The following is a 12,093-nucleotide window of genomic DNA, read 5'->3' as shown; positions in this document are numbered from 1 at the left end:
AAGCCAAACAATTCTGTGATTCTATGATACATTATGTAATATTTCAGTAGACTTTTATAAACCTTTTTCTTTTCAATTAGCAATATAGTAGTCATGACTGAAATGTAAATTATATGATATGAGACCAGGACTTAAAAACATTTCGTGAAATATATAGAACCTTCTGATAAGGAATGTGCAGTTCTTCTAGAAACAGACTTTGACAAACACTTCGAGCTAAATAAGGTATTCTTATTCATCCTTCAGATGAAACTGAGCAACTGTGCTGTCTTTGACAGAGGATGTCAGATAAACCTTAGGAATTATCTTTTAAACACCTGTTTTAAATACTTGAACTTCCCAGTAGACTGCATTCTTTCTTCAGTTAAGTAAATTAATGAATTATTTAAATAAAAAAATAAATTCAAAACCCCGAAAAATCAACTGAAGAAACTTCATCCAGAGGCCTGAAATTTTTAAGCTGTTAACTTTGTGAATTTTTTATACTAAAACCTCTTAAATCTGGATAATGGCTGAGCTTTTTTTCTAACAGAGCATCTTTTTTATTTTTGCAATGTAATGGATCATTCATGGATTTTTTTCGTTTTACTCTCTCCTGGTAACCTTAAGTTCACAATTCTGCCAGTCACTCTAGATAATTTTCTTATGTGACACAAATGACTCTGATGTTCAGGAGAAGTACAGACATTCTCAGGGATCCTGAAACTTTTAGCAGTGTACTGGTCCAAACCTTTAGACTGCCGTGTCATTCTTGGATAATCTTACCCACATCAGACCAGATTTTTATAACCATTTAAGGGCTACTTAGATAAGGTGATTGGCACCTTAAATGATGGATCTGATCTCTGTGAACATGGCCTGGGCAAAATCAGTTTTCTCAAGGACAGGTACAAATGCTTAAATGGATCCAGAGCTATCAGGGCCAGCCAGAGGGCACATCTGGGTGCAGTGGGGTACAGGAGAGCAGTCACTTGTCTGCAGCTCAAGTGTCTGGTTTGTCTGAGGACAGTCTGGCTCCAGGAAACAACCCCTGGTCTTTGAGAAGGGTGCTTCCCTTGGATCCAAATCCCAGGATACTAGAAAGAGTCGAGTAGGTGCTCATCTTTTGAAAGTGAAGCTCTGAGAAATAGCTCTGCTGGTGCCATTCAAAAATAGCCAGACAAATGCCCCAAAGATGAGACCTCTGGGAACCCTTCATTCCAGTGAGATTGGGATGGAAAGGAGTCTTGTGGTGCTCTGCCTGATTCAGATTCAAAAGTGTTCCAGGATTGGGTGCACAAATGGGGTTGATTTATGCCTAAGCTTGGTTGTCTAAAGCAGGCATCTGGTCTAAGCCAAACACCTCCCTCTCTGTTCAGTGGGCAGAGGAAAATCAGAATTTTATCCAGCTGAACTTGAGTCTTTAAAGTAGGCTAGGTGTGATTAATTGTCTATGGAAGCATCTACTGTTCTCTGTCTGGTATAAGGAAAGAGGTTTAAAGCTTTCAGTTGTATGAAGTGGGACAAAACCAAACCAAATTTCCTGACTCCCATTGATGCTGCTAAGAATTAGAAACCCATGCACCTGGAGGGTCCTTGACCTTTATTGCTTTTTTTTGTGTCTTAATTATCCCTTTCTACATTTCTGAACATTCACATCTACTTAAGATTCTGAGGAATTCAAGTTCCTAAATAATAAGGCCATAAAAGTGCAATAAATCAGCAAGGCATTCATTTAATCTTGCATATTAATGAAACTTTTTGTTCTAATGCTACGAACAAGAACGCCCAAACATTTTAAATTTTTTTTATCTCAATAATTTTATTAGGTAACCTAACATTTCCCTCTCTATCAGGGATCTTATTGTTCCCATATCACTAAACAAAATTTGCAGTGATGTTTCTAAGTACAAAAATTGCAGTACAAACTGATTGCCATAGGAGAGAAAGTCAATAGGGAATATATTTTTAGAAAACAGATAATTATTTGATAATTTTAATATGTAGGAGATATGGAGAAAAACAAGAAGAGCTTTAGAGAAAATATTTTCTTTGTGGAGCAGAGTGGTTCACAAAAAACTACAAGTTCGATCAAGGCGTGAATTCACACATGGTGATGTGCTGGTTTCCTACTGTGCTGATAGCAAAAAATAAAAGTATAATTTAAAAGAATTAATCAACTGATAAAATGGAAGTAATTTCAACTTTTCTGATTCCCAGTATTTCTCCAGCAGCCATTCCACCTAGATTTTGTTGGCAGTGGTCTTGCTTTCAGTGCCATTTAAGGCTTTCTTTATTTTGTTGGAATGACACAGTCAATGAATTAGAAGTGTTGCTATTAACTTGGGACCTGATTCTGTCAACATTTATGCAGGTGCCTAATTAATTCATGTAGTTAGGCTGAGAGATGTTAATGCACTGCATTTTTCAGTCTAAGCATATGTGTGAGTGCTTTCAAGGCCACAGCTCAAGCTAAGAAACCAATGTTTAATTTTTCCCCAGAAGTATTGATTTGCTTCTGAATCTAAAATTTATAGCCAATTTCTCAGTGCATAATAAATGAATCATTCTCTGTCTAAAGCATTTACAAGTTTTAACTCCAGATACAAGCTCACACCTTTGCCTGAATTTTACTTGTGGTTCTTTCACCTTTGGCATAAGAATATCCTCCTTTGCGTGGTAAATAATAGAAAAGAAAGACTGGAGGTTTTTTTGTCATGGAGCTCAGTAACCATAACTGGAGAATAATACAGATCTCAACCCAATTTTCAATTTTCAAAAACTTCACTGCATTAAATGACAACATATGCTTAGAGAAGCATTGAGTAATAGCCCCCTATTAAAGGTGTTTTTTTCTTGCTTGTCTAATCAAAAGTGAGCACTGATCTAAAAATATGATTGGCAAGCAAGCACTTCATAAAGCAGTTTAATACCTATTTCCATTTCGAAACAGCTGATGATGTTCATGTGTAGTAATGTAAATTAGGGACTAAATTATAGCCAGGTCTGCAAAATCAGAGCCGATGGGAGAAGCTTCCACACCCAGTGGAGGTAATAAGTGTGGTCAGGAATGAATACCTCATGTTCAGGAATATTAATAAAATGTAGCTTTCCACCTTACAATCATGTAATTTAAATTTCCCTTGGTTTGGTCTAAGAATGTCACAGAGATCCCCCCAAAGTCCAGCTGTGTCATATCTGCCTTCCCTGCTGTCACTGCCCTGTCAAGGGAAAAATTGTACAAGCTTGGTGCAACTTATTTCCACAAATCTGTTGCCTGTCCAGCATCTGCTGATTATTTACAGATAATTAAACATTAATTGCTCTAAGTAATGTTTCATTTTATTTTTGGTTGGTGAAATTATGCTGAATATGTTATAAATCTTCCTTCCTTTCTTCTCTACCTTTACAGGAACCTTTATTTAATGATTATATGCCTTTATCTAAAATAGACAAGTTTTTTTTTTTTTTTTTCTTTTTCTAAATCTGTGTAATTTTCACCCTGTTTTTCTTGAGTTCTTGAAGATGGTTCAGAAATTGGGTTTTTTTCTTAAGAACTGCAGGGTAAATTTTACTATGCTCTGTTAACTTAAATACAAATTTAGAAGTTAAATTTCTTTATGCTTATGTAGGTGTTCTTCAAACTGCCCATTCCTAATTCAGGCCTGTTGCACGTACTATTAATTATATCCAATACCTGACCACCTCTGCTAGTTAGGAAATTTTAGACAGAAATTTTAAGTTTAAATTTAATTTAACCCTAAATATTAATGTTCTTTACCTCCTTTTCTTTTTTTGTTGTCATTTTTGCATCTCTAGTTTTACTTATTTTATGCCAATAACCCAAAATAATTTCTCTTTTATTCTTTAGGTTTTCTTGTTTTCATTGTATTTTTAATGACTGTTTTTTGATATTCAGGCTAGAGACTTCCTTATGCAATCATATTAGCCTCCTACTACACTTTCGAGTGTACTGTTAATTACGGTAATTTGATATATGCATTTATTAAATACTCCTTCCAAAACTTCCAGCTCTCTCAAACTCTTTATCTAATTAAAATGTTTCCCCTCTGCCTGGCAATGTTTTGTTAATGTTTACTTTTTTAAGGTCTATTGTTGCTGTCACTTTTTCCTGTTTCTCCAGTGTATCCCAGGAACTTACTGAATATTATCTGCATGGAAAATACAGTTCTGTTCTTTCATCTGTCTATATGAGCATATATATATATCAATAGGGATGTGTAAACAAGATTTGAATTACTGTGTCCCTTTTAAGATTTCCTCATTTTCATCCAATCAGTAATATTTAAATGCCAGAAAGTTTGAGCTCGTGGTTGCTGCCACTTGTTCTTCGAAATGTAAACTATTCTTGAATCATATGTTTTTGTGGTTTTACTTTAAATCAGACAGTAAGATGCATAAAATGTAGTTTTCATTATGATTAAAATAAATTTAAGAACTTTTAGTCAAGAAGAAAATGTGATTTCCTACTACAATAGAAGTTCCTAGGAGAGATTGTCACTGCTCTTGGTGAAAATAACACTGGAAATTCCCCTTTGTTTTCAATTAGTTGAGTTCAGGTTACCAATAAGTGTATTAAAAACAGGGTTTAGGGAAAAGATGGGCAAGAAAGGTAATATTTTAACAACAAAAAAAACCACAACCAACTGACTTAGGAATCATCTTTTCCTGTTCTTTCAATTATATTGCCAAAATAGTAAAGTCAGTGATACATGATCTGGATACCAAAATGCTAGAATAACAGTGATGTGAATATGATGAAAAAATGGCTATCTATAAATCTTAAATTTGATCCAAGTTCCTTAAATTCTTAAGAATTAACCCAACTGGATTTTTTATCCAGGTTTCTAATGAAACATTGATTATATTTGTCCTCCATGAGCACAATCTGCCAATATTAATGTTAAAATTTTGAAGAGGAGTAAACAAGTACAGGAATGTAGGTGCATTATAACCACTGATGTTCATGGTTGTAGGATTTGGGTTTAAGTTGTTAGAGGACTGATTTGGGAAAGATTTATTTTCCTGCAGACACAGTGTGCAGAAAGTGATTATACCTTCAAAGGAATCCTCTGCAAAATGTAAAGAAGAGCCTCTTGCTACTTTAAGCAATGCCCTGAAACCATTTACAAAAGTAAATAATTGCTTTAAATTGTATATTAAATAAGTTCATGCCACAGTTTATAATATTGTTAGCCAATACCTATGGCTATTTTTTGTGTTACATACATGGTGATAGTGAAGAAACAGAAGACTCATTTTGGTGTCTTCACAAAAATAATATCCTTGATTTTGCATTTTGTCCCTTATTATTATTATTTACTATGAGCTAGACTGTAAATTATGTAAATTAGCAGGTATAATGGTTACAGTTTGCTTTGCTCACTTGATATAAATATGTACTGTGCTCATTACAGGTTGTAAAGCTTTTAAATGAACTTTACTGACTGCTCAGGTATCTTGCAGCCTTTTAAAAGTTAGTAAATCACAGTTTTTAAAGCATGTTTTCTATTCTTTGTGCAATTGGAGGAGAGAATATAGAGGTGGTTGTTTCTGTGCTGTCAGGTAACGTGCCAGAGCTCTCCATGTGGAGGATGGGCACAAACCCATCCAGGAGCCTCCCTGTGCCTGGGAATTGCCAGGACAGCGTGTGCCGTGTCTCCTGGAAACTATCCATACCCGAGAGCAGTGGAAAAATGCTCAGGAGAGAAGGTGTCTAATGCTGCTGCCTTTCCTTGTGTTAACCCAGTGATGCCACGTTTTGCTGAGCAAGTGGAGGTGGCCATTGAAGCCCTAAGTGCCAACGTGCCCCAGCCCTTTGAGGAGAACGAGTTCATCGACGCCTCCCGCCTGGTCTACGATGGAGTTCGGGACATCAGGAAAGCTGTCCTGATGATCAGGGTATGTAAAGCACCTGGGAGTGAAAGCTGGGATTTACTGGGAGGTTTCGTGGATAAGAAGAATATAAAAGCTCCTTGGAATCAGCCTTGTGTTGTAATAAGCCAGAAAAGCTTGACATTGAAACAAGCATGAGACTAAAGTATGTGCAGCAACAAAAGAATTAGTAAATAAAGAGATGAGGTTATTTAGTAGATGAACCACAATTAATATGTTAATCAGCTAGAAGATTTGATCACAACTGCAATAGATGTAAACTTCATTACTGTTTCCACAGTAATAGCATTAATTTGCCAAGGTCTTCGAGGTTTGTGTAGATTTTTTGTTGTTTTGTTTATTTGGTGGTTTTTTTGCCTAATGTGTGTGTGCTGCCTGGGATGTGAGGTAAGTCTGGTTAAAATCTAAATGAATAAATAAACTATCTTGCTGCTCCAGTGAGCCTCTGCAGGGACGGTTTTGAATGTTTACTGAGGTAAAAAATGTGTCATTTCAGTGTTGACTAACCAGTTGATTCAATTTGCTGAGACATCTTTTAATAAAATAAACAAACAAATAAAAGACATGACAGAACAATGTAATTATTGTGAGAGTAGGTGGGTGTTGCTTTTCACTTTAGTCAGCAGACAAAGATTCAGAAAAGAAAAACAGCAAAACAAGCCTGATTTGGACACCTCTTCAGCAACTGAAACACTTTTTTGAAACCAAAATTACCTTGAATTAGCCCTAATGAAAACCATGTACAAGTAAAGCTATGGAGAAGATCCCAGAGGAAACTTCTGAGACAAGTAACAGGGCTAAAACATGAATTCATCCCTTTGAGCAAACAGGTAACATGCACTTGTGGTTGTGAGTGTATTATGGCACTGATGTAAGACTTCAGGCAGTTGGAACACTCCAAAATAGCTCAAATTTAGTCATCTGTCACTATGTATTAACATTTACAGAAGAAGCTTTTGACAGGCTTAATTTTATACCTGCCAAACACAAATTCCATTCTCATACCCAGTGCTCATCCCAGGTGGCCTGAATTACAGTCATGGCTTGTGCTGGGGGCAAACCCACCCTGTTCTCTGGGTGTGCAGCATTAGAGGATTGGCAGCTCTTCTGGAAGGGGAGGGAAATCTTTACTTGAATTACTTCCCTGTGAGGGTGGGGAGGCCCTGGCACAGGGTGCCCAGAGAAGCTGTGGCTGCCTCTGGATCCCTGGAAGTGTCCAAGGCCAGGTTGGACAGGGCTTCCAACCAGGGATAGCAGAAGGTGTCCCTGCCCGTGGTAGGGGATGGAACTGGATGATCTTGGAAGTCCCTTCCAAGCCAAACCATTCCATGATTCTATGAAATGAAAGATCTGCGTAGTAAAGAATCTCAGTTTTCCCTTCGATTTTCCAGTTTCTTCATCTGTGCAGCAGTTTCCAGACTTTTCTTAGGACAAGAACCACTTCTTAAGAGATACCAATCTTTTCTAGCCATTTTAAATGGTGATTGTGTCATGAGACACAAGCATCAGGTGGGTTCTCCTACAAACCCAGGTTTCCCCATCCGCTACATAGAGTTCCAGCTTCCATCACCACCCTGTACATCAGAGTTATCCCCAAGAGTTTGCCATGACATGTCCATCCTGGTGAGATGTTTCTAATTTTGAATTTTGAATTTTGGAGGCCTGATCAATTACTTTGTTGCTGCCTGACTGTTTTGTTTAGCTTGAGAGCTTCTCAGTCTCCTTAGGAAAATCCCAAGTTATTCTTGCCATTGTGTCACTACTACTTTTCACCCCTTGTATGATACGAGCTAATGAATTCTGCTTGCCCAGATTAGGAAGATTTATTTTTGCCTTCAGACAATTAGTTTATTTATGGAGCTCAATGTGATACTCCTTACCCAGGCAGAGAACTAAAGCACATAAATGGACCCATTATCCATATGAGTTAACTGGAAAAATCCACATATATAAGCTTACACAGACCAGAGTTTGCTGAATCAGAACCTTATTTGCTGTAGAAAACAAAATTAGTTTCACTTTGAGATACTCTTTAACATTCCCATCTGAACATCTCACACTGAAATGGGATGTATAATTAAAGGATGAGGCTATAAAAGACAGCCCTTAGAACATTTTCATCTAATATTCTATCAAATATTATGCACCCTTTAATTCAGGTGGTAAAGATTTTTCAGAATTACAAAACATTAGAAAAACCCAATCTTGGAAACTTTTTAGAGCATCTGACACAATTATTTTCAGGCAGTGATTGTTCGTGTGAAAGCCGTGAAAGATTGGATTTATCTGAGATGTTTCCCTCATTCCAGAAAGTAAATAAAGCCACTTTAAAAATTAATTTTGGCTGGTATTATTGCTTCTGGTAAGCTGAAGGAAAGGGTAGATAGTCTCTGTTCTTCTCTTTTTCCTTCAAAAAGGGAGAATTTATTGTGTCTCTGGAGGAGAAAGGAAACTCCTTCTTTCATTGAGGACTATTATTATTATCTATGCAGAAGAAAAAGATCTCTTCCACAAGTTAAGAAGTGGTATAAATGAATTTAAGAGTGTAATTATAGAACCTAGAAATAAAATAGAAAATAAAAACTTCAGTCCACCATCTTTCCTATTACTCTGTAGGGATGAAATTACACTTCGTGTTTTCATAGCTGCTTGTGAAATTCCCTCAGTTATTGGCCAGAAACCCTCTTTACAGTCAGGAGGACTCACAGTGACATTTTTTCTCATTCTTATGTGTCTCCAAGGCTAACTTCAGACTTTAAACATCTATAAACTTGATTCATTGGGGTGATGCTGGGAGATGCTCTCTGGGAGCATCTTAGGACCCGAGGGAATGACTGGAGCTGTGTCAGGGGAGGTTTAGGTTGGATATTGGGAAAAGATTCTTCACCCAGAGGGTGAAGGTTGGGCACTGGAACGGGATCCCCAGGGAAATGGTCACAGCACTAAGTGTTAAGATCCGGTTGTTAAAATTGTTAGAGAGGTGCCTCTGCCTGAATTAAGGGGCAAACAAGACCATATGCTGAAGTTGATAGTATGGACTTTATTTAACAGTAGTGTGACGTAGAGAGAGAGAGAGAGAGAGAAACAAAAAGAGGGGCAGGGTGCGAGAGAAAGAGAGTGACGGACAGACTAAGCAGAAAATATCACCACTCCATGGATCCCGACAGCTTCTCACTGATCCTCTTCTGGTCTTTGCAGTGGTGAGGGTCCCACAAAACAGAGGGTTCAATGGGTTAATGTATGTTTGGCCCAGGTGGGAATGCCTGGTACCTCCCCTAGGGGGAACAAGTTTGAAACTGTCTCTTGCAGCAGACTCTGGATCTGTGGCATCACTTTGCATCACATGCAGTGCTCTGCTGCAAGGCATCAGGAATGAGTCTGGGGGTGTTTTGGGGGTCTTTGATGGTTTTATGATGGTTTATGACCCCTCCTCAGCTGCCCCTCACGTGAATGCCCCATGGATCTGGCTTTCCCAGGTTTTATAACTGAGCCAGTTTGTGTAAGGCAGGGTGAGTGTTCACTCCCTCTGTCACACACCCAAAATCTCTCCTCCTCCCCATCAACTGAGCCAGAGCTGATTCTTCTCCCCCAGCCATGTTTAGCTCTCTTTAGACCTGGACAATAGCACCACCTTTGCCTTCACTCAAGTTCCCATCAGGTGCCTTAACTCACAGACCAGTTCCCCTCAGGAGGCACATTTGGACAGGACTTCCATGGTCACAGCTTCTTTATACAATTTTGCTATAACGGCAAAGTCTTTTTTTAACAATGTTTAAGCCATTAACCATTTCAGTCACTCACACCAAGCCTGACAGAGTTCAGGAAGCATTTGGATAATGCTCTCAGGTACAAGTTGTGACTCTTGGGGATGTCCTGTGCAGGGCCAGGAGCTGGACTTTGATGGTCCTTGTGAGCTCCTTCCGACTTGGGATATTTTATTCTATTATTAACTCCATTTCTACTCTGTTCTGTCATTGAGGGGTTTTCAGTCCTTGGGAGAAGACCTCAGTGAGTCTGAATAAAAATGAAATGACTGTGGGGTCCTTATCCCCAACTGTTTGGGTGTATTAAAGCTCTTCTCCTTTTTGACTTGTCAGGTTTAGCCACCATCACCTCTGGGGTAGCCACCGTGGTGAAGTCCAAAGTGCTGGAACAATTCAGGTCTTCTGTAAAACCAGATTTGGTGCAGAATCCCATCATCTTTTGAAACATCCTATCTCCAAAGGGTGTTATGGGCTCCAGTGTTTCCATTGAGTGCCTGCTGCTTCTCAGATTGAATTTGAAGTGTTAGATTTTACTGTAAATCACCAAACAACTGAAGACCTGCAGTGAGAGAAGTTCTCTGACTGAGGCACTCAGGTGCTGCTTGCACCTGAGTCACTCAGGCTGCAGTTGTACCAAAATGAATATACAGAATAGGGTGGAGTTGGATATAAATGCATATTGTAAAGTCTATTTCCTTTTCTCCTTGTCTTTTAGAATAAGAGGGAACCTCATTGTAAAAAATGGGGGAGTATCTTTCCAACTCTTCAGTCTTTGCTCTCATTACAAGGTTATCTTCACTTGGTGTTCACAGTGCTGAAATTCGTATAATTGCATCTTACAATTTTTAAGTGCATAGCAAAGTGTGGTTTCTGTCTTCATCAAGTACATTTGAGTTGGTGAAATATGAAACAAATTGCATTTACAAATCTGTGTATAGATGCCATTTTATTACTTATACTTGTATAATTCACATTTTCATACTGCAGTCACAAAAGATAAAAAAAATGACATAGATGGAAGATATTTTGTTCACAGCAAGCTCTTCAGTCTAACAGCCAGAGAGATATTAAAAAAAAAAAATATTCCAATGCCTGGAAGTTGAAAGTCACCACATTCATATTGGAAATACAACATGCATCTTAAAAGAGAAAGTATATATTTCTTGTGTGATTTATCTGGGATTGTGAAAGATTCTTCTTCACTGGAAGACTTCCTTTGAGTTAGATGAATTTTGTGTGTAGTAGAGATACTGTATTTGGAAAAAAAAAAAGTAGTCTTGGGAAGTCTTATGGCTTGTGCTACAAAACAGATTAAAAATTATTAAACTAGTTCATTTTTCTGCTGAAATTAATCAGTTCATTAAATCCATTAGTTTTGAATATTGCTTTAGCTTCTTCTGCCACTGGTGGTTGTTGGCTTTGTTTGGAAGCTGTCTCCAGTCTCAGATCTGTGTTTGCTGCATTTGTGTGACCATTAGTCCAGGTATCTGCAAGATCAAATCAGTCTTACTGTCTTCCAGCTCAGAAAAATGAAGTCTCAGACTCTGTTGTCTTGGAAACAAGGTTTTAAATATCAAGGTCCTGTTAGTTGTGCACAAAAATTAGAGTTGTTCTGGTATGTTTAGAAGGCCCTGCTAAGAGTAGAAGTCTTTAAGTCAAGGAAATTCAATATAATATTTGTTTTTATACCTTTGTGTCTGAACAAAAGGGAGACCCTATTCTCTATGGGCTGCATCCCCAGGGGATCAGCTAAAACCACGCAGTGGTGCAAGGGTGAAAAACGTGAACATGTTTGAAATGGCAGGATATAGATAAAAGTTAACCCTTCATAAAGTTCTTCACCCTAATGAAAAATGCAGCTGTTTGGGGAAGGAGTGAGGGCGTTAAATTCACCAATCTTTAAAACATAAAAAGAGTGAATCTGAAAGATCACTTTGAATTAGATCTCACTTGTACAGAAGGGAAACAGGAAGATGTCTTGTGCTTGCAGTATATTGCCAACAGTTGCATTACTTGCCCTTTTGGTTTGCACTACATTTTCTTCAAGTTCAACATTTATACACATTAAATTTCAGTGCTTTGAAGACCACAGATTTTAAGATTATGAATGTCAGACAGTAACAGCAATACATTTTTTTTTTCTGGATATTTCTTCAAGAATAAGTCCTTGCATAGAATTTACAGAATATTTTTTCTTTTTAAGAGGCAGCCTCATGTCCTTATTGGTTACAGTGTTGAGATGTAATATTTTGAATATTACATCTTTACTGTCAGTCTGACTATGAAAGCCTTGGAAAGAACTGCACATTATCTTTTATAATCTTATTTCTAAATGTGGAGACAGAAGAAACTAAGAGGAGTGTATTTGGGGTGTGAAAGGGTACTGGCTTTACAATGACCAGTGAAACGGGCTCGTTGAGTGGACTTGGAGGAT

General features: G+C 37.8%; 1 protein-coding gene across 3 annotated transcripts in view; it reads left to right on the top strand.

Moving 5' to 3' along the window:
- CTNNA2 (catenin alpha 2) overlaps positions 1–12,093 on the top strand; it is a gene marked incomplete at both ends in the record, with an annotated part of 404,326 nt that overhangs the window by 353,564 nt on the left and 38,669 nt on the right. For all 3 annotated transcript variants that reach the window (XM_082282376.1, XM_082282378.1, XM_082282377.1), the window contains one exon: positions 5,750–5,901. In XM_082282376.1, coding sequence (XP_082138502.1) covers positions 5,750–5,901 — 152 coding nt within the window. The remainder of the gene's footprint in view (positions 1–5,749; positions 5,902–12,093) is intronic.

The sequence above is a fragment of the Coloeus monedula genome (genome assembly GCF_965178545.1).
Source record: "Coloeus monedula genome assembly, chromosome: 5".
Lineage (NCBI taxonomy): Eukaryota > Metazoa > Chordata > Aves > Passeriformes > Corvidae > Coloeus > Coloeus monedula.
Note: the sequence above shows the minus strand (reverse complement) of the source record. Positions and strands in the feature narration are given on the sequence as shown.